Raw genomic sequence first — 21,878 nt, 5'->3', positions numbered from 1 at the left:
GGGTCGCCGTCGGCCATTTTGTGGCGTTAAGTAGGCGCGCGCGGGCGGCGCCCCGCTCATTTCCTCGCGGCGGCGGGCGGGGGTGGCCGTTGACCGGCGCTTCGTCTCCGCTCCGGCCTTAGGCCGCCTCGCCCCCGGACCCTAGAGGTGGGTGCCTGCTCCTCCCTCCCCGCTGAGGACCCCGTGGCCTTCCCCTATGCCCTCCAGCTCCCCGCCTTTCTGGACTCTGCTGGGCCGCCGCTCCGGCGCTCTCCCTCCGGCGTGAGGCGCTTCCCTCCTCAGGGCCGCGCCGCCTCCTGACTCACCCTCCTCCCAACCCTTCCTTCAGGTTTCTTCTCCTCAGTCACCGCCGCCCCTCGGGGGCTGTTGCCCACCATGAGCTACGGGCGCCCTCCGCCGGACGTGGAGGGCATGACGTCCCTCAAGGTGGACAACCTGACCTACCGTACGTCCCCGGACACGCTCCGGAGGGTCTTCGAGAAATACGGCCGAGTAGGCGACGTCTACATCCCCCGGGACCGCTACACTAAGGAGAGCCGCGGCTTCGCCTTCGTCCGGTTCCACGACAAACGCGATGCCGAGGACGCGATGGACGCCATGGACGGGGCCGTGCTGGATGGCCGGGAGCTCCGTGTCCAGATGGCCCGCTACGGCCGACCCCCCGACTCGCACCACAGCCGGCGGGGCCCGCCGCCCCGCCGCTACGGGAGCAGTGGCTACGGCCGCCGCAGCCGCAGGTGAGCGCCTGGAAGGGGGCATGGAGGCAGCGGAGTTCCCGGAGCTAAACCAGGGTGACGGGGGCTCAGCCATGTGCCTGTACAGCAGGGCCCGCTCGGTTTTGTTCCCTTTCCCCAGTGAGTTTGGCGGCGGGGCTCGGAGCGGGGAGTTGGGGTTTAGTCCCAAAGACACGTGGAGTTTCCTTGGAGCGCAAGGGATTCGCCCCGTAGTAGTTTTAGCCCCCGGCCACTCTGAACAATGGCGCCCGCTTAACGCTCATTTTCTTGCCCACGTGGGTCCCGTTCCGCCCTCCCTGTCCCCAAGTAGTTGAAGTCTGTTGCGCCGCCCATGCTCAACTTTTAACGCGCTTTTTATTTTTTCTTCTCCTGGTACGTTTCAGCCCTAGAAGACGCCGTCGCAGCCGATCTAGAAGCAGGAGCCGCTCTAGATCCCGCAGTCGGTCCCGTTACAGTCGATCTAAATCCCGCTCTCGCACACGCTCTCGGTCTCGCTCCACCTCCAAGTCCAGGTCTGCCAGGAGATCCAAGTCAAAGTCTTCGTCTGTCTCCAGATCCCGGTCCAGGTCAAGATCTCGGTCTAGATCTAGAAGCCCTCCCCCTGCATCAAAGAGGGAATCCAACTCTAGATCCAGGTCTAAGAGTCCTCCCAAGTCTCCGGAAGAAGAAGGAGCTGTATCCTCCTAGGAACATGGTAATGTACCTCGGGATCAGCACACGTTGCATGTTATTTATTGTAGCACTTAGGTGGGGTGTTGGGTAGCTCTTAGCGTATTAATAGCCTGAACCAAGTGAATCCTAACGGGGCACATTGTTAGTTGTTTTGGTTTGGTTTTTTTTGTTTTGTTTTGTTTTCTTGAGCAGTGCTTTTTGGTTATTGGTTTAGGGAAATTAATACCAAAGGGCTTTCTACGGAGAATTTTTTTTTTTTACAGAGAAAATGTTTTATTGAGAGATTAATGGCTTGGTTTTTATAAATTATTGTATGAGACGCAACCTATGATGCAAATGATTATTTCTTACTGTATTTATCCAACATCTGCATTTTCCCCTTTAAAGCTGCGGTCTCCTGTTTGCTAAAAGAATATTGGCCAGTATTGCAGATTTTAACTGATTTGGCTGATCCTCCAGGGACCAGTTTCTGTGGGCGTGTATTGGAGCAGGTTTGTCTTTAAATGTTAAAGATACACTATCCTTTTATAATGGAAGATCGATTCAGTGGCCGTTATACTGACTGGAGGTAACTGTTCTAGAAAAGTGGCAAATTCCTTGCAACGAGAAAACCATGGAAACTAGTTTTTCCTCAAGTCAACATCTTGGAAGAGGCATCTAAGGATACACCGGGTGGGGAAAGGATAGTGTGTCTTTAACCCTTCAAACTGTTTGGTCCTATTTTTAAAAGGAAAGGGCCTAAGCTAGTTCTGAAGCTAGATAATTGTAGCAAAATTAGTCACACTTTCTGTTTGGAATGCTAATTAGAGCTTAGTTAAGTCTTTATGAGAAGTATTAGTTTTATAACTTTTATATAACTTTTAATAATTTATTGTTGAACAGGCTGAATTGAAGTTAATGGTGGCTTGATCTACAGCCTGATGCTTATTCTTCTTTGTAACTAAATACTTGGGCAGAACCTTATGTTTGGCCTCTGAAGTAAAGCAACACACAGGGGGGGAGGTGGAACACTATGGAAATTCCTAAAACTTAATTAACTTAGGCAAAGCCAGTTGAAACACAACTAGAAGTTATACCTGAAGTCATCCATACAACCAAAAGAGACGAGGTAGAAACCTAGCTGAACTTTTCTTTCTTCAAACCTAGATGCATCAGATAAATGAGAACCTACATAAAGGACGCCTTTGGGGGGAAAAGATCGCTTGAGTCTTCAGTCCATTGGAGAGACCCCTGGCACGAGCAACCAGCTGTTGAAAAGGTTATTTTGTAACATTTTTGTCTAACTTTTTACTTGTTTAAGTTGCGCCTCAAGTGGCAGATTTTACATTTTATGTGCCATTTTGTTGCTGTTATTCAAATTTCTTGTAATTTAGTGAAGTGAACGACTACCGATTTCATTATTGGCTTGGATATTTGAGGTAAAACTTCATTTTTGTTTATATAGTGCTGACTTTTATTTGAAATTAAAACTGATGGTAACTTGCTGCCTCCAGTTTCATACTGAGGAAATGTGCAGCTATTACATGCTGAGTAGCTAACTCTGTCAAAAAGTATTCTCAATTTTGTCTTCATTCCTTAAATAAAATTCTGCAAAACTTCAATTTGAAACTTACTGTAAATGCTTTTTTTTTAAAAAAACAAAACAAAACTTTGAATTCAAATAGTATCTTCAAATTCAAATTGGTAGAAATCTTTTCAGGTGACAGTTGATATTTGAAAGGATTGTTTTATCAGACTCAATTCTAATCTCTTCTCTTATGTATTTTTGTGCACTAGGCGCAGTTGTGTAGCAGTTGAGTAATGCTGGTTAGCTGTTAAGGTGGCGTGTTGCAGTGCAGAGTGCTTGGCTGTTTCCTGTTTTCTCCTGATTGCTCCTGTGTAACGATGCCTTGTCGTGCAGAAACAAATGGCTGTCCAGTTAATTAAAATGCCTGACAACTGCACTTCCAGTCACCCGGGCCTTGCGTAAAAATAATGGAGCATACAGTGAGCACATCTAGCTGATGATATACACACCTTATTTTTTCCAGAATGGTAAAACTTACCAACCTACATATATGAACTTACATATGAGAAATGTAATGTTAAGAAAAGAAATGGTTCATTCCTTTGTAAGTACTGATTGGTGTATCTTTTGCTTAAGACATTCTGTACTATACCCACTGTCTCTGTAGTTAATATTAAACATTTTTCTGTGTTAACTTTTCTCAACTTAATGTCTGAGTCAGCTTATTTTTAGCTTGAAAAGATTTCTGCAATTATACTGTCGATGTTTAACTTCTATATAGTAACCGAATGCATTCTACTGCTTATAAATTTTTATCCACTGGGGTTGCTTTTAAATTACTACGGGCAAACTTAACTAGTATTGTGACTAACCCAAATGTTGTACGGCAAGTATTGCACACCAGATGATAAACATGGAATCAGACATTGTTAATGAAGATACACACTGAGCAGTACTAATTGCATTTGCTGTGTGCTTGCCCTGACTCAAGAGGCTGCTGCTTGATAGTAGCTGATCTTAACGGTGATGATTTTATTTTTCTTGATTTGGATACCAAACGAATTGTAACTTCAACCATCACGTGTTAAGGGTTATTGTAATGCCTTGTTAACTTTATGCATGTATGTTAAATGGGAATGGAAACATCTGAATACTTGCAGTCTGGCTTTGAGGATTAAAAGTACTTTTCTACAAACTTGAGGAGTTTGTATGTTCTGGGACTGCGTGGCTAGCGGCAGTCTGCACACACTCAGTGAAAAACAAAGAGGGGTTGGCTTTTGTATATGAATTTTTGGGAAAGAGTCTTCAGTCCTGGGAAACAGATCTTACTGGGGATATTTTTTATCATGAAAGAGTGCAGTTAACTTCTCTTCATAGCCGAAGTTAGGAATTTAAGTTGGATCTTGTGGATTGTCAGGTTGTTAAGCACTGTTGTTTAGTGGCTTACAAAACGGAATTGAGTCTTTTAACTATTGCGTGGTCTTTGGGGGAGGAGCACAAATTTCTCAAAAGCCATAGCTAAACAATTGAGCAGCTTTATTTTTACAGTGCATGTTTTAAGAATTACTGTCGAAGGGATCTGCTTCCTAAAAGCACATGCAGGAGGTTTGCTGTAAACAGGGCTGTTTCCTGCAGATCCGTGCTACAGTGAAAGTATCATCTTGTATCGGAACCAACAAGTGGAATAAAAAAAAATTAAGTACCATCTGATTGTGCTAGTGAGATGATCATCATTTCAATTGTGTGTCTTCCTGGGAGAGAAGAGCCGGCCAAGTGCTCTTGGTCTGCACCGAAGGACTGCAGGGGAACCAGGATGCTCTTCATCTTCCACTTGCAGAGCAAAGCTTCTATAGACCAGTCAGCACTGGGGGAGGAAACACCACTGTGTGAAACGTAATCCCAGTTGGTAACTTTTGCGGTGACTACAGGAGACTCTCACCAAACTTTAAATACAACATTTCCCAAAACGGAGTTTTTATAACAGTTTTCTAGTCAACAGTAAATTTGTGGTTCTTGGATTATTTTCTGGTTTGGCTGTTTTTATCTGCTCCCATTAGGATTTACTTGGCTAATACCAGTCCGATTCACGTGGAAGCGTGGAGCTTCTCTGGAATCGGTGCGGTGGTGCCTCTGGGGAGTTAATGCTTTAATAACAGCTGAGACAGAGACAGGAATTAAGATTTGAGTCTTAAATATGCCGAACGGTTTACCTTCGGACTTGATAAGTAGTCCAGAATTGAGCATTTGGATTCTTTTCCAGCAAGAAGTAAACTGTAGTTAAAATATCTTCAAAGTCTGTGCAGTTTGGGGAGATTAAAGTCTTGGTTAGTTTGTGGATTCTAGGAACAGTTTAAAAATGCCTGGTTATATGAAATGCAAATTAAAACCCAATACAAGACTAACTGCGTTTGTACGAGAGACCTGAGAAGCATGGCCTTAAGCAGTTAATTACTCCATTTTCTGTTTACTCACCCTCTGGTGGTATTTGATTGCTTAATACTAGACTTGCCCCAAGAATGAGGAGTGTCACCTCATCTCTGGTCAGCGTTCCCAGAGCCCTCCTTGGGACACGAAGTCCACGCAGTTTGTCACAAATCAAAGATACACCAGAGCATTAACCTACCTTTTGGGTCAAAAAAGACATCCGATCCTAAAATAATGTCTATGGGAGGCAGAGCCAGCAGCTCCGGTGACACCCGCCCCCAGGTGAGGCCCAGCACCGGGACGTGGGGCAGCCGGTTGGCCAGGCAGCTCCTGCGGCAGCTCCGCAGGCAGCGGGGCAGCTCCTCGCCGTCGGACAGGACCACCTGGGCTCCACACTTGGCAGCCACCACGCCGGGCAAGCTCACCCCGGCGCCTACCTGAAACCGCAACGCCGTCACTGACCCTTCCCCGGTGGCCGGAGACCGGGGAGGGGGTGTCGGGCGGTGGAGGGGGCTGTCGCGATACCTCCAGCACCCGCTTGCCGGGGAGGCTCCTCCGGTGCACCCAGAGGTACTGGGCCAGCACCACAGCGCAGGGCCACACGTACGTCCCGTACTGCGAGTCCAGCTCCTGAAACACATCCGGCCGCGGCGCTGGGAAAGCGGGTCCCGCTCCGCCGCCGCCCCCCCGTAGTTCCCCGGGGAGGTACCTCCCGCGTCCCCCCCGTCTCCTCTCCGGGAGGTACCTCGGGGATGCGCAGCGCCAGCGCCGCCGGCCCCTCCGCGAAGCGGTACCGCCTCACGCCGCCGCGCCGCCGCCGCCCCTCCTCCTCCTCCTCCGGCTCCTCCATGGCCGCCCCGCGCCGCCGGGCACGTGCACCGCCCCGACCAATCGGCGCCTTCTCCGGGGGCGGCGTCACGCGCAGCGCAACGGCGGGCGGCCCGTCCCCGGTGGCGCCGTTAAACCGGGCCGCACCCCGCACTCCCCTTCCCCGTGAGGGGGCACCGCGCAGTCCCCCACGAACGGGCGGCTTGCCGCTGTCAGGGAAGCGGTGGGCGCGGAGCTGGGGGAAGGGGAGAGGTGGTGACGGATTCCCGGGGCGGCCACGCCGGCGGGCGGGCGTGGAGGCGCGGGGCGCCCGGCTCCCGCAACACCCTCCTTCCCAACATGGCGGCCGGGCCGCTTCACCGCCTCGACCAATCAGCAGCGGAGAGCGGGCGACGCGTGGCGGAAGAGGGCGGTGCGGAGAGCCAATGGGAGAGCGGCGGGGGCGGGGCCTCGGCGACAGCGGCGGCAAGGGGGTGAAATTTCTGGAAGGTGCGGCGGGCCGGGCCGGGTCGGAGCCGGGGCCGGTGGGGAAGCGGGACCTGCGCCACGCCGGCGGATGGTGACGACTGCCCAGGGCTGCCCAGCAACGCCGCTGCCATGAATCACAAGAGCAAGAAGCGGATCCGTGAGGCGAAGCGCAGCGCCCGGCCCGAGCTGAAGGACTCGCTGGACTGGACCCGCCACAACTACTGCGAGACCTTCCCCCTCAACCCCGCCGCCTGCAAGGTGCGCCCCCGGCCCCGCCTCGGCTGAGGGGAACGGCGGAGCTGAGGGGGCCTGGAGGGAACGGAGTGGGGAATGGACCCTGAGGGGAAGGGAGGAGGCTGAGGGGAACCGAGGCGGGGGAGAAATGGGGGCCTGAGGGTAATAGGGAGGCCCTGAGGGGAATGGGGGAGCTGAGGGGAACGGGGCGGCGGAATGGGGTCCTGAGGGGAACGGGGCGGGGAGGGGGATGGAAAGTGGGGTCCTAAGAGAGAGGGGGGAGGCTGAGGGGAAACGGGGAGAGGAATGGGGTTCTGAGGGGAACGGGGGGAGGAGTTGGCGTCCTGAGGGGAACGGGGTGGGGGGGAGAGACGGGGCACAACACAACGACTGACGGGGTTCTGAGGGGACGGGGGAGGCCGGGGGGGGAGGGGAGGAGGCGGCCGCTGAGGAAAACCTGGGGCCTCTCTTGAGACCGGGGTTGCCTCGGAGCTGTCGGGGCTCCCCGGGGATGCTGGGGCAGGGAGGTTGAGGCCCAGCAGCACCCGCGTTTGTGCGCCCCTCCACGTGGCGAGGGGTGCGGATGGGGGTTGGGGGGGAGTCAGGGCCCTGTCGGGGTGGGGTGGGCACCCTCGGTGCTGGAGCACCCGCGTAATTCCCAGGCGCTGTCCCGGGGGGACCAGCGGGGTGAAATGCAGCAGGGGATGTGCCAGCCGAAAGGGCAGGGGGACCCTCCCTGCCTGGGAAATTACCTCGGTGGGGAGGAGTCCTAACGGCTTCAGGCTGCTGGTGTTGCTGATGTGCGCAAGGAGCGGGGCATGAGAAGTAGGACTGCAGCCTCGGGGAGCTTAAAATAACACGTAGGCAGCTTGACACCCTCATGGTGTAGGGAGCCAAAGCATGACTGTGAAGCTCCTCCGCACTGACTTAAAAAGCGTGGTTCTCGGACATTAATCTGTCCTAATATCTGTTCTGTATTCCTCTCTGGGTTTTACAGGATAATGTGGAGAGGGCAGATGCACTCCAGTTAACAGTGGAGGAATTTGTGGAGCGTTATGAAAAACCTTACAAACCTGTAGTCTTGCTGAATGCTCAGGTGGGCTGGTCTGCCCAAGAGAAGTGGACTCTGGAACGACTGAAACGCAAGTATAGGAACCAGAAGTTCAAATGTGGGGAGGACAATGACGGTTACTCTGTGAAGATGAAGATGAAATACTACATAGAGTATATGGAAACCACACGCGATGACAGCCCACTCTACATCTTTGACAGCAGTTATGGAGAGCATCCCAAGCGTAGGAAACTCCTGGAGGACTACAAAGTACCCAAATTCTTCACTGATGATCTGTTTCAGTATGCAGGGGAGAAACGAAGGCCACCATACAGGTATAGTACGGTGACAGCAAGATAAAAAGATACTTTCAGTCTCATTAGCTATTCCTAAATAAGTGCAGTTGTCTTGTATAAAACAAAGCAATAGCTTTACGTTGCTGTTTTGAAATGAGCATACATCCATAACCCAGAGGGAGGGAAGGGCAGATTGGTGTGTCACAATTTCTGGTTATGCCACCAGCATTGCTTTGAGTTTGTGTTGGTTGGGGTTTTTAAGTGGGTTTATTTCATTTCTCAAACTTAATCTTTGTAACTTTCAATAACTATGTAATCTTTTTTTAATTTCTTGTTGTGTGTGCCTTCTGGCTTCCAAAATTAAGTCCCTTAGGACTAGCTCCTGGGTTTTGCACCAGTGGTTTATGTACATAGTGGGATTTTGTTTAATTATGAGTCAGTCCTTTTAAGGTAAAGATCTTAAGCTAGATTAGTATGAAGTGTGGAGACTAGCTCTCGGCTCCCCTTCAGATGATTTTGAGAGAGAATGGTATTTCACATCTATGTAGTCTTTTCAACTTTGTTTTTTTAGCATCTGGTTGAAAAATTACTGAAACGACACTTTTTTTTTTCCTGAAATCAAATATAACAACCTTGTATTTGGGCTGTTAGATACAAAAGGTGCTTCTATCTACATTAATATAACACTTCATAGCAGTATGAGCATAAACTGAACGCTCCCAAGTAATTAAAGTCTTTACAGCCACATTATAATTGTCTGAGAAAGCCTTGCCCTTTCAGTGACACGAGGCTGTGATGTGGGTTTTGTATTTTTTCTTTTTTTCTTTTTAATGAAGTAGAACAAGGAATGAATAATGGAACTCTTCTCTACAGTCTTTCACGTGTCTATAGTCCAGTTGTGCTTTTGCAGGAGCGAAGCATGAAACTAATTATTTAAGATCACTGAAGTAGATTTTTTTTACAGTGTTGTAATGGACCCTTTTTGTAATTTGCTTCTAAGAACATACGATGCTGTGATCAAATGCAAAAGCATGCTAGGTGTAGTCTCTGGTAGAAGCTGAATATGCTTACAGAACTAGGAATCGTTTATCCAAGTTAGAGGTAAACTAGATAACTTGGTTGTGACTCACTTATATTGATCTCTATTTCCCCCACACCCTCCCCACCTACAGGCACGTGCTGAGCTCCTTGCTTTCTTGGTATTCGCAATTCTCATACTTTGTTCTGGAAAGTGTGGGTTTGTTTGAGGCTGTTATCATTTTTTTGAGAGATGAGTGATACAGGAGAGGCACTGATGCTTCCTGGAGTTAGGGGTTTCATCTTGATACAGAAACAGATGGAGAGAATGCAGTAGTTTAAGAGCATAATGGAAAATCCAGCAGGAAGTGGTGCTTTCTAATATACGATCAAGATATGCACTGGAGAGACTGACCCCTGGATCGAGAGGTGTGATAGTGTATAGATCTTAAAGTAAGGCCTCATGCTGTTTAGAGCATCTTTATTGGAGGTGTTGCTTTTCAAAATAAGGGCAGTAATTTTTGGAAGCCATTTACTGAAATAGCTATTTTAGTTTGGAGGGGGATGGGGGTTTTGCTTTTAAATTGAAGTTACAGAATGTGAACTTCTTAACGGTAAATTTTATGTCCTGTGGCAAACTGGGTTATGTTCAAAAATTAAATACCTGGAGGAAAATACAGGTACATGATAGCGTCACTAAATTCTTGTTTTTAAAGCTTATGCACGTGTAGAGTCAGGTTATAGACAGGAAAATGGTATGGAACAGTCTGTTTGTGTGATTAATTTCTCCTGACTTAGTAAAAACTTTGACTGTTTTGCTTGTGGTTTAATTAGCTTTCCGAGGCTAATGTGAATCTAAAGAGTGAATTGACAATAGAAGTGACAAGCACCTGCTTGCTTACTCATGTTTTTATGGCTCCTTTGTGAAGTAGAAAGAGCACAGCTTGATAGCCAAACTTACAGTTCAACAGTTGGTGCTAGCAATGATACTTGGAAACCAGCTTAAATTATACCTGCATTGGAAAGGGGAGATGGAGAGCTTGCTGACTTCATAGAATCATCACAGAATCATAGAATGGTTAGAGTTGGAAGGGACCTTAAAAATGATCTAGTTCCAACCTCCCTGCCCTGGGCAGGGACACCTCCCACCAGACCAGGTTGCTCAAAGCCCCATCCAGCCTGGCCTTAAACACCTCCAGGGATGGGGCAGCCGCAGCTTCTCTGGGCAACCTGGGCCAGTGCCTCACCACCCTCACAGGAAAGAATTTCTTCCCAATATCTAATCTAAATCTCCCCTCTTTCAGTTTAAAACTGTTACCCCTCATCCTATCGCTCCACTCCCTGATCAAGAGTCCTTCCCCAGCTTTCATATAGCCCCATCGGATACTGGAAGGCTGCAGTAAGGTTTCCCCGGAGCCTTCTCCAGGCTGAACAACCTCAACTCACAGCAGAGGGGCTCCAGCCCTCTGAGCATCTCCGTGGCTTCCTCTGGACCTGCTCCAACAGGTCCATGTCTTTCTGATGTTGGTACCCCTAGAGCTGGAGGCAGCACTGCAGGGGGGTCTCACCAGAATAGAGGGGCCGAATCCCCTCCTTTGCCCTGCTGGGTATGCAGCCCAGGATGCTATTGGCTTTGTGTGACCACATGTTGCTGCCTCCTGTTGAGCTTCTCATCAGCCCACACCCTCAAGTCCTTCTTAGGACTTCTGATATTTTTCTGAACTTTTGAACCTTTGAACTCCTCTTGCTGGGTGTCACCTGCCTGTCAGCCATGTGAGGGAGGGGTCTTTTGGTCCTTTACTTTCTACCCTCTCTGCTGCCCATTAAACAATTATTGATGATTTTTTCCTTCTTGACACCTGATATTAAGTCACCTCACACTGCTTTATTTGGTATGGTAGATCTTACTGTTCTTTTACAGGGGAAATGAGCAATTGAAGGTGCTGTTGCTGTTAAACATGTATGTCAGATAAAGTTCTCTGTAGGGAGAAGTAAACCTTGCAAATGGGGAATGAGAATATACTCGCCAAATCCTGAATGGTCACCGGAGAATAAGCTCCATCTAGTTAAAAGTTGGAATGAAAAGCCTGTTGTAAATGAGCAGAAGGCATAGGGGGAGGCCAGGGTTGCATAACTTTGCCCTGGTCCTTGCTTGTGTTGCCTTTTGTTTGTGCCTTGTTGTTCTGCAGTTCTGGATCCACTTATAGCTAGAGAATTGTAGAAAAACACAGGATCAGGAGAATCCTCCTGGATAGTAAGAATCCTAATGCAGGCTGTTATGATATAATTGCATTCATAAACCTTGAAATAAGTATATTTTTTATTGAAGAGCTGTTTATATTCCATAGCTGTATTTTGTTTTTAAAAAGCTGTCTTTGCTTTCTTGTCCCAGAGTCGTTCTGTCCCAATTCATGTTGGTTTTTAGGTTAAACTCATGTCATATCTTTTGCTGCAATGTGAGCCTAACAATCTCAAGAAGGTAAATGAAGGAACTGTGGCTACCTTGATTTCTAACTGTGTGTGAAATTAACAGCTGTAATTTTCTGTCTAATGTGAAGAAAAGAGAAGGTACCTACTTGCTTGGATATTAGGAAAAATTTGCTCTATGACTAAAGGATTACTATTTTTTTCCTCCCATACAGATGGTTTGTAATGGGCCCACCTCGTTCTGGAACGGGAATTCACATTGATCCCTTGGGAACTAGTGCATGGAATGCCTTAGTCCAGGGACATAAGCGTTGGTGCCTGTTCCCTACCAGCACTCCCAGAGAGCTGATCAAAGTGACGCGAGAAGAGGGAGGGAACCAGCAGGATGAAGCTATCACTTGGTTCAACGTCATTTATCCCAGGACGCAGCTCCCCACCTGGCCCCCTGAATTCAAACCCCTGGAAATCTTACAGAAACCAGGCGAGACAGTCTTTGTGCCAGGTATGTACAAATCTCTCCAGTAAGGAAATCTGGGAGAGAAAAGTGTATTTTTAACATTTGCATATAGTAGAGATGAAGAGAATAGCCTGGGTAGTCTGACTGCGTATGAATTTTTCTTAGCTGTGGGAAAAGAACTACTTAGAATCATAGAATTGTCTGGGTTGGAAGGGACCTTTAAGATCATCTAGTCCAACCATCAATCTAACAGATAAAACCCATCACTAAACCATGTCTCTAAGCACTATGTCAGCCTGTCTTTTGAATACCTCCAGGGATGGTGCCTCAGCCACTTCCGTGGGCAGCCCATTCCAATGCTTAATAACCCTTTCAGTGAAAAAATTTTTCCTAATATCCAATCTGAACCTCCCCTGGCACAACTTGAGGCCATTTCCTCTTGTCCTATCACCTGTGACTTGGGAGAAGAGACCGACCTCCCCCTGGCTACACCCTCCTTTCAGGGAGTTGTAGAGCATGAGAAGGTCTCCCCTCAGCCTCCTTTTCTCCAGGCTGAACCCCCCCAGCTCCCTCAGCCTCTCCTCATAAGGCTTGTTCTCCAGACCCCTCACCAGCTTTGTTACCCTTCTCTGGACCCGCTCCAGCACCTCAGTGTCTTTTTTGTGGTAAGGGGCCCAAAACTGGACATTTACTTAAAGGCACTGACACTTTTCATCCACCTCTCTGTGGTTGTGCTTAGTTTTGCATTTGAAATGAAAAGCTAAAGAAAGATGTGATAAAGATGTCATTCTCTTTGGGTGGCTGCACACTGTGTGTCTTATTACAGCTAGTCGGTGAAGTGGCCAGTGGATAAAGCAGGTGAATTCAGTGCCAAATTCTAACCTCTAAATCTTGCATCGTTTTTGTGCAGCATGGCCCATGGCTTCTATCCACATTGCTTGTCTCTGACACACAGCTGACTTCATATTTGAAGAGTGCCTTGTGATTGTCTTGGCGCTTATTGGTGACTCCTCAGTGTACCTTCTGTTAAGATTTTGTAGCTGTCGGGTTCCATTAAACTGTTTCCTTAGTCTTTTTATGAGGTTGTAAGTGGGTTGCAAGAACACCACTGTCTATTTTTGTCCTGTGTGGGGAAACAATTTTGCATCTATTTTTAAATGAAAGGTTAGTCTGTAGTCATAAGAACCTTACTAAATCAGCGTGGAAAGCGCTCTCTGGCTCCACAGAGAGGGTCTCTGTGTGGTCGGGGTTACAATGGCTCTTGCTATTAAATAAGCCGTCAGTAGCCAGTGTGTTGCTGTCAAGTCAGATCTTCACTGCTGTTCATGAGCTGGATAATTTGGTCAGAGCATTGAGCAGCCTTCTGTAATGAGAATCTGTAAAGCATTGGAGTGAACCCTGAAATAAGACCGAGGAAAGATGATGTTGTGGTAAACTCACCTGGGTTTGGGAGATAAGGTCCAATTTCCACCTGTGCTATGGAAAAAAAAAAATCGCTCACTGCTGTTCTTGAACTTGCTTTCTGCTGTGTAGCCAGAAATGGTCATTGGTGTCATATTTATAGGTGGCTGGTGGCACGTAGTTCTCAATCTTGACACAACTATTGCCATCACGCAAAACTTTGCCAGCTGTACCAACTTCCCTGTGGTGTGGCACAAGACAGTAAGAGGGAGACCCAAATTGTCACGGAAATGGTACAGGTAAGAGATCTGGTAGCTTTCTTTTCATATTCTCTATTTAAAACAAAACTCTATTTGTTGACGTGCAGTGTCACTGTTGAAAGGCTAACCCTGAAATTTCAACTGTATTTAGGATCCTAAAGCAGGAACACCCTGACCTGGCAGCCTTGGCCGATTCAGTGGACCTGCAGGAATCTACTGGCATTGCTTCCGATAGTTCTAGCGATTCTTCCAGTTCCTCAAGTTCCAGCTCCTCAGACTCTGATTCAGAGGTAAAGCTTTTTACGACAGTAGGTGATCCATATCCTGCAGTTATTGCTTTTTCCATACCTGATCATGTGTCATTATCCTAATATTTATGTCTTATGGAAGAAATTAATAGAAAGCAACTAAACAAATCTACATGGTGGAGGAGTATTTCTAAATGAATTTGGTTTGTTTATTTTTATATTGTATATAAATCTGTCACTCAGCTAAGCCATGCTTGTGTAAAATGGCTGCAAAATGGATGGTTTTTTAAAATGGGGAGGGGGAACAAGATCCAAACCCAAGACTGTCAGTTATGCAGGGGACTTTTCTAGGCACCTGAGTGCTTCAGGAAGCACTGAGTCTGCTCTCGGCGAAAATTACGTCCTTCTAGGAGCCAAAATGAATGCATCAATTACCTTGCACCAAGCCAGCTTAGTCAGTGATGAAATCTAAGAATATATGTATTCCTGTTTTTAAAAAACTTAATTTAAAATGTATTTCATGTATCTAATCTAAAATAGCATGTTCTTTGAATATTGATTATTCGGAATTGCTGAGGTAGCTCTTACGGTGAATTCTACAGCACAAACTCTTTATAAGGTTTCTCTGAATTCTGGTTTCATCTCTCCCTGCTTCAGTGTGACTCTGGCTCCGAGACAGAGGGGATGATGCACCGGAGGAAAAAACGGAGAACATGCAGCATGATGGGCAACGGTGATACAACTTCCCAGGATGACTGCGTGAGCAAAGAGCGCAGCTCCTCCAGGTGACCCGATGGCAACTGTCGGTTTTTAAACAAGCAAAAGACAATACAGGGCAGAGCTGGCAGAGTTAAGATATGGGGATTCATCAGGACAGAGGGATGGAGAGCAAGGGGTCCCTTACAAAATGATATCTGTAAGGTGATAACCTTCCCTCCATGAATTATTTTAATTGCTCCAAACTGAAAACAGAGATTCTTGGCATTTTTAAAAAAATGAGGTGTTTTACTTTATTTAATAAACAGTTGTAGTACTTTTCCTAGTTGTCTCTTTTAATAGAGAAAGTATTTTATTTGTTATAATGGGAGAGGTGGGATGTTTTAAATGTGCTCTCCAGAGAGCACAAATGAATAGCAAACAATTAACGATGAGGAATAATCAGGCAAGACTCAGGTTTCAATGCCTTATTGTCCAAACAGAAAACCTTCAAGTAGTTGTACAGTTTCTCTTTTTGTTGCCTGAATTACTTCAACGTGGCCCATTCTTTTATCTATTAAAAGCAAAATTCATCCCAAGTCCCAAATGTCTGTGTTTAACTAATTAAAAAAAAAAGAAAAAAAAAAAAAACACAAAAGAGGCAAGTTTCTAGTCAGTCGAGGGAAGGAACATTAATATTGCAGAACCAAAAATAGATACTGCTTAGCATAAAGTTGCAGAGGAATGAAGTTCTCTGGACTTGCCAGGTAAAATATGGTGAAACACTGGGAATTTGGGAGTGTACTTACTGCAGGAAGGTGTGCAGTAGTAATTTACCTGGGGAAGTCTGGATTCCCAGTATCGTGCCTGACTTCCCAGTGTAGGGTGCTGCCAATGGACCTGTTTGCTCCTGCACGTGTTGCTATTTATCTTGCTGTGATGCACTGCTCTCTTGTTTTCAGGAGTTGCTCATAACAGAATGCAATTGAATTACAAGTACAGAGCATCATTAAACTGTCGGAGAGAACTGTACTGACTGCTTATTTCGGCCTGGAGGTTTTAACAATTTGTTGTGACATTGTCAAATCCCATTTCAGCAGCCAGTTGTGACTTCAGGCAGGGAATGAGCAGCAGGAGATAACTAACCTTAATGCAGACCCTGTTTTTAAAAAGGGGAAGAAAAAGAGCTGTAATGTTGCAGAGCACATGTGCAGATCTGCTCTTCTGAAAATCCTGTGCACTGTTGTTAGCACTGCAAACTTTGAAATGAATACCTTAAATATTAAAAATTGGGACAGTGCCTAGAACACTGGTTTTCCAGGTGTCACTGGTCTTCCTTCTGTATGTTGATTGTTTTGCTCTGTGAGGACGGGTGGGATTTCTGCTCCAGCTCTGTGATGGATTAGTTGATAGAAACTGTTCCAAACATAAAAACTTCTCTAGCTTGTACAATTCTGTAGGAAGAATAAGCATACAACTAACCTGCATGCTGTGATTGATTTTTTTTTTTTTTTTTTTTTTTGCCCTGATATGAGGGGAAGTGCTATAGTTACTGTACTCTTTTGTTTTTGGACAGGATTAGGGAATCTTGTGGAGGCCGCAGCTACCCCTGAGAGATAACACCACCCGCCCAGAGGCAGCTGCCGATCACAGCTCCGTTAGCAGCCAGCCAGCTCTGTTCTACCCCCTCCTGCTTCTGTTTCTCACAGTCCTTAAGTTTTTGTCACTCTTCCTCGACCCAGACATCCGTCTTCATTATGTGCTGTCGAAGGTTGGCTCCTTAATAACTTCTAGGGGAACGCCCCGACTCTACATTTTAGTGCAATGCTTTGTCCCCTCTGCGCCCCGAGTGAGTGCACTAATAACCCAGCTTTGGGTAAGGACATGCCAAGTATTTAATGGTTCACGTAACTGGTAAGGAATACGACGGTCAGTTTTTAAAGAACTCTTTTTAAAACCAGCAGGTGAAGCTAAAAACCTGCTTTGCTTTGACACTGTCATATGTTTACATGTTGTCCTGTACACTTGAGGAAAGGAACACCAGCCCTTTTTGGCCTATCCGAATGTCCGGCGGATCTCGCACCAGAATTTCAGGAAGGGAAGGTGGTATGAATGCTCCAAACACTGAAGTGACTTCAGCAGAGGTGACCACCGACCTGAAGCATCTTTCGTGGTCTTAATCTACGTGCATACATCTACGGTGCAACACCTTAACCAGCAACAGCCCATTTACTTTTGCTCTGCGTCTGTTATGATGACTGGTAACAAAGATGCACTAGCACCTTGCGATTGGAAGCTCGATGGAGCAGGAGAATCCTGGAGTTTCTTGCATAGGAAAAACTGGGGGGAAAAAGCATTTGCTAGTAATTACAATCTTTTAGGTGCAGGCGTGATGTTTAGCACAAGGCAACAACCGATAACAACAGTTGCTGAGCTTTAAATACCAAGCAGTCACAGGGCCGTGGGCTCGTTCAGGCCAGTGCAGTTCCCGTACCTAAATGTTTTTTCTTTGATGTTATGGGTTCAGATGGTTCTGGAACTTGGGGTGCCAATTTTAAAGGACTGGGAGGAGGACATGTTGTTTTATGCTTTTTAAAAATGCAGTGTGTCGCTTAAGTCTGTGTAGATGCATTTGTATTATGCCGGGTAAAGCTCTCATCCCCAAGGGATCTGTTGGAGCTGCTGGGGTTTTTTTTAGCAGGGGCTTGTGCTGGTGGTGTGAGTGAAGAGGTCGGTCTGGCTGAAGGTGTGTCGCAAGGAAATGATCCTCCTTCTCTGTCTGAACAGCACAGCCAGAAGGTGGCTGGGTTGTGGTGCTTCCTTGGGTGCTCTCCTAGAGGGAGATCTAGGAGGTGGGTATTTGATCTCACTTCAGCCGTTCTTTGGGAGAGGAAGCTTGAAGGCGGAGGTGGCATGTCTGTAGTAAACATGCAATAGCGCCCAGGCACTGGTGGCGGAATTAAAAAGCAGATCGGCAGCCTTAACTGTGACTTTGGATTTGATGGAACCCAGAACGCTGCTTGTCTGGGTTTTCTGATCTTTTTTTAACCTTGTCTCTTCCTACTTAAACACTCTTTCCCTACTTGGAGACCAGGCCATATCCTGTTGTACCAGGGAATCCTTTGTCAGGATCTCTGTTTCTGAATCTTCGTGCCAGTCCCTTTGTGTAGGAGCAGTGTGGTGGTGAAAAAATGGAGAGAGGTAAGGTTTGTAGGCACACTCCTTACCTACCCGTGCTCCTGAATTTCCTGTGATAGCCAGGCATAAGCGAGCACCGCTTGCTCCATAGAGTGGTGCAGATTCTTCCACAAGATTACTTCACTTTTTTAAAAAACTTCTCAAACTCCTGGCATTTCTGGCCAAGGTTGCCTTTTTCCTGCCTGGTTGAAGAGCCTGGGAGCCTGCACAATCCGTGTGTCTTCTCAGACAGAGCAGGCTGCAGTGCGGCCTGTTGGAGGAGTGTGGACGCCTGGAGAGATGAAGGCTCAGAAGTCTCAGCTCTGTCACCGAGGGGAGCCCTTAGAGAAGTGTCCACTGCCCTCTTTGGTGGCTTCACTCAGTACGTATAGCAAGATGGCTTAGGCTGTGGCTTGCAATTGCATTTGGCCTACACGGTTCAGTTTTGCATTCTTAAAATCTTCCATCTGCCTGATCGCAGTGCTGGGAAAACCACACCTCTACCACCAGAAGCACAGTTGGAAGATCTAAAGTGCAGAGTATCTTCCATGCCTATGAACTCTTCCATGGGATGAAATAAAACCAATTTCAGATTGAAGCCTGTGTTCGTTTGCCATCCCTCGCAGAAAAGCAGTGTGTTTGACATGGACTGCAGACACCGTGATACCAGCAATGCTGTACTGAATTCTCCACAAGGCACTTTCTGATGTGAAACAAAGGGGTGTCTGTTCAGGCTACCTGGGAATCGGGACTCCTGGGATCTCCGGTTCTTCCGCTCACAGGCTCCTGCCTCGGCAGAATTGCTGGGCTTCTGTCTTTGTTTTAGTACATGAGGAAAATACCTACCTCACAGGGGTGTTGTGAGGCTGAGATGTATTTAATGTGTAAGATGCTTTGAAGTCATCCTCCCACAAAAAGTGTTCCAGACACCCCCTGCAATCCCAGACTTCCCAACCTGGCGTTAGCTTTTCGAAGCAGAAAACTTTGGGGATGTTGTTGAATGCTCGTGGCCACATGGTGTTCTATGGTGGCCCTTCCAGAATTGCTGTGTGGTCCATAAATTGTAGCAGACTAAGGCATTTTGTTTTCACCAGTTTTAACTGTTGGCATGTCATGGCCTGCTCTAAACAGGAGGTCCTGCTAGATTGGGATTTTTTTAAAATAGGACTAAAATAATATCTCTCATCAGGGAGTCGGCTTCACTGGCCTTAAAGGAAGGGGGTGGGGGGGAGCTGGTGCTTCCCAGGCCGGGTGAACGGGGAATAAAGTTAAAAACTGTGCTCCCCTTGTGCCTAGCTCCGTGGGGGAGAGGCTGGCTGGGGAGAGTGGGGTTTGTGCTCTGGCTTCTCCAGGCTTGTGCTTCTCGGGGCATCCCTGTCTCTTGTTCTGCCCCCACTGCTGTTGTGTACTGTAGAGCCCCTGATGTAGCAGGCAGCTGCGGTCCAGCACCCAGGCCCAGCAGGCCCCTCGTTCCCTCCAGCCCCAAAGCAGCAGCGCTGCTCTGCCCTGTGCCCCAAGGACAGCTCGGAGAGCCGGGTCCGGACTGTGCTCTTCCCCATTGCCTTGTGTGTATCAGTGTCACTGTCCTTGCTCTGGCCAAAGGGATGTGTGAGCTCTGGCCGTGCTTTTGAGTCTGGTAACCAGTGCAGGCTTGTCTGCTATGACAATAAACTAATAGATACCCTGCCAGAACTGTAGATGCAAACAACAGTTGTGCCCATGTCGGCATCTGTTCTCTGCACAAGTGCTCTGGGAGCAGGTGACACCCAGGAAGCGCTGGCAAAACCCTCCTCCCCTTTCCAGCTCGGGTGCGCTGGCTCCAGTCTGTCTTCTCATTTACATTCAAGCCTCTCCAAATGCTTAAAAGAAAGACAGCAACCTCTTTCATAATTAATGTAGACCCTTTTCCTCCCTGAATCCCCAGCCGTCGTGGGTCAGGAAGCAGGAATGTTGGCTGAATCAAATCCGAAATGCCCGTGTGGGGTAATTGTAACGGGAGGATTTTGGCATCCCCTTTGTGAAGGGGGGAAGGAAAGAGCTTTCCGTTTCCTGTGACGGTCACACTGTCAGCCCCAAGCCCCGCCACTGCCGATAGCTGCTTTTATCACCCCATCCAGCAGAGCTGGGATATTCTTAATTGTCTCGTTTGGATGATTGTGGTTTTGCTTTTTATTTTAAATAAAATCAATTATTTTGCATTACCCTGTCAGCAGGTCACTGTTTTTTTCACGTCATGATCTGAAAAAAGCTACAGATGTACCCTCCCTAAGCACCTCAGTGTGCTAAGTGGTGTCCAGGTAACAGCTACGGGGGGACTTCAGGGACTTCAGCTCTTTCTCGTGTGTGATTAGTACGTCTGTACTTTGGGGGGGTGTTGTGGAAGCTGCTGGGGCTGTGGTGGCTTTGGGAGAACGTCTGTGTCAGTGGCTTTGTCACCAGACCACAGTGTGTGCTTTTGCCTGTTCCCTCTCCTTCTTGATGAATTTGGCTGTGTAGTGGAACAGGGATTGGGAAAGTGGGAAAAAAAAAAAACACTTGTATATTTGGTTATTGAGCTCTGTAAATAAGCTGAAGGAGAGCCTGGAGGTTTCTGAAATATTTATATCAATATATTGAAGAATGAAACACCAGGAAGGGTAAATGGGTTTGTGGCAGCAGGCAGCAAGTTTGCTGATTTCTGCATAAACCTCTGTCCTTCCTTCCCAAACACTCATCAATCACTTCTTAGTCACCTATAAAACCAAATTTTTGTTCTCCTTTCCAGTTGCTCTTCAGGTCTCTCCCTGCTCACATCCTCTGTGAGAGGGAATGGCTTCAAGCTCCAACAGGGTAGGTTTAGACTGAACGTCGGGAAAGAATTTTTCACAGAAAGAGTGGTCGGGCGTTGGAACAGGCTGCCCAGGGAGGGGGTTGAGTCACCATCCCTGGATGTGTTTAAGAGTCATTTAGATGTGGTGTTGGGGGATATGGTATAGGGGAGAACTTTGTAGAGTAGGGTAGATGGTCGGACTCGATGATCCCAAGGGTCTCTTCCAACCTGGACGATTCTATGATTCTATGCTCTCTAGCTCCATGCAATCAGGCAGCCACAATTGGCAAACGAGCCCCTGCTCCGGGTGCGTTGATGCTTGGCATTTAACAAGACTCAATTCCAGAGAAGGGTGTGAATCCTGGTGGCTGAAAGCAACGTAGGTCCATCGAGGAAATGCTTTTATAACGTATCTCCCTCTGCTTTCCATTCCCAAGAGGTGATTTTCCGTGCCTCCCGTTGTTCTTCCTGATTTGCAGGTGCTGCCGGTACCTCCCTCAGTGCCGCCAAGGCTTGGCAATCTGGGCTTGATTTATTTTCATTCCTCTGATTTATCTACCCGTCTCCCTTTTTTTTTTTTTTTGTGACAATTGCAACCCAATACTTCCATTTCAGCAAGGAGGATGGCAGACTGATTTCTTCAATTGCTACCGGGGAGCCAACAGGACATGGTTATGTGTTTTAAGGCTGGTTTGGGATTAAACTAACGAATTCTAATTGCAGATTCTCACCTCTGTTTTAAGGCACGTAAAGACTCTTCTGTGGGGCTCCTCTGTTTGTGGAGAGGTGTAAATTGAGGTGGAGCTGGTTGGAAATGTGTTTGAAAGGGAATAATCACTCTGTGTGCCTTCTGGTTTGAGAGGTGGCGGCTCCCACCTCTGTGTGATGTCTGTAACCGTCGCGTGTCCTCTCCTTCCACAGCAGGGTCTGGAGCTGGGGCTGCCACCGAAGGGGGCATCTGTGCAGCTGGAGGAAGAGGAGGAGGAGCAGGGCAGTTGGAGGAGCAGCAGCAGCTGGTCCAGCTGTGTCCCAGCTGTGCCGGCCGGGAAGATGCACCAGGGCTGGAGGAGAATTTCAGGATGTCTTTTCTGCTTTTTTCAGACCCAAGGCTGTGTCTCTTCCCAGCTGCTCTGCCCCAGTCAGCGCTGGACTGGCTGCCAGTGTCCCTGAGC

General features: G+C 47.6%; 3 protein-coding genes across 3 annotated transcripts; 2 read left to right on the top strand and 1 right to left on the bottom strand.

Annotated features, from left to right (window-relative positions):
* On the top strand, nt 1-4,622 carry SRSF2 (serine and arginine rich splicing factor 2). Its single transcript, XM_074159996.1, has 4 exons — nt 1-147; nt 329-737; nt 1,118-1,428; nt 2,553-4,622. Exons 2-3 carry the CDS (start codon nt 376-378, stop codon nt 1,419-1,421), a joined length of 666 nt encoding a protein of 221 aa, XP_074016097.1. The 5' UTR covers nt 1-147; nt 329-375; the 3' UTR covers nt 1,422-1,428; nt 2,553-4,622.
* METTL23 (methyltransferase 23, arginine) lies at nt 3,699-6,198 on the bottom strand. Its single transcript, XM_074159995.1, has 5 exons — nt 6,083-6,198; nt 5,863-5,967; nt 5,537-5,774; nt 5,124-5,208; nt 3,699-4,777 (listed from the first exon to the last, which is right to left on the bottom strand). Exons 1-5 carry the CDS (start codon nt 6,185-6,187, stop codon nt 4,609-4,611), a joined length of 702 nt encoding a protein of 233 aa, XP_074016096.1. The 5' UTR covers nt 6,188-6,198; the 3' UTR covers nt 3,699-4,608.
* A 555-nt stretch (nt 6,199-6,753) lies between these two features.
* On the top strand, nt 6,754-20,096 carry JMJD6 (jumonji domain containing 6, arginine demethylase and lysine hydroxylase). Its single transcript, XM_074160242.1, has 7 exons — nt 6,754-6,891; nt 7,865-8,253; nt 11,874-12,160; nt 13,680-13,815; nt 13,928-14,066; nt 14,682-14,809; nt 16,297-20,096. Exons 1-7 carry the CDS (start codon nt 6,763-6,765, stop codon nt 16,331-16,333), a joined length of 1,245 nt encoding a protein of 414 aa, XP_074016343.1. The 5' UTR covers nt 6,754-6,762; the 3' UTR covers nt 16,334-20,096.
* Nucleotides 20,097-21,878: the final 1,782 nt, after the last annotated feature.

The sequence above is a fragment of the Numenius arquata genome, chromosome 17 (genome assembly GCF_964106895.1).
Source record: "Numenius arquata chromosome 17, bNumArq3.hap1.1, whole genome shotgun sequence".
NCBI classification, from domain to species: Eukaryota; Metazoa; Chordata; class Aves; order Charadriiformes; family Scolopacidae; genus Numenius; species Numenius arquata.
Note: the sequence above shows the minus strand (reverse complement) of the source record. Positions and strands in the feature narration are given on the sequence as shown.

Bases quoted from the DNA above. Each gene is read 5' to 3' on its own strand.
- JMJD6 (XM_074160242.1), top strand. From the start codon at position 6,763: ATGAATCACAAGAGCAAGAAGCGGATCCGTGAGGCGAAGCGCAGCGCC. The intron at 6,892-7,864 runs GTGCGCCCCCGG...TGGGTTTTACAG, and splicing joins TCAACCCCGCCGCCTGCAAG to GATAATGTGGAGAGGGCAGA. The intron at 12,161-13,679 runs GTATGTACAAAT...TCATATTTATAG, and splicing joins CGAGACAGTCTTTGTGCCAG to GTGGCTGGTGGCACGTAGTT.
- METTL23 (XM_074159995.1), bottom strand. From the start codon at position 6,187: ATGGAGGAGCCGGAGGAGGAGGAGGAGGGGCGGCGGCGGCGCGGCGGC. The intron at 5,209-5,536 runs GTAGGTTAATGC...CAAACTGCACAG, and splicing joins TGTCTTTTTTGACCCAAAAG to ACTTTGAAGATATTTTAACT. The intron at 4,778-5,123 runs GTAAACCGTTCG...TTCCTCCCCCAG, and splicing joins ACTACTTATCAAGTCCGAAG to TGCTGACTGGTCTATAGAAG.
- SRSF2 (XM_074159996.1), top strand. From the start codon at position 376: ATGAGCTACGGGCGCCCTCCGCCGGACGTGGAGGGCATGACGTCCCTC. The intron at 738-1,117 runs GTGAGCGCCTGG...GGTACGTTTCAG, and splicing joins TACGGCCGCCGCAGCCGCAG to CCCTAGAAGACGCCGTCGCA.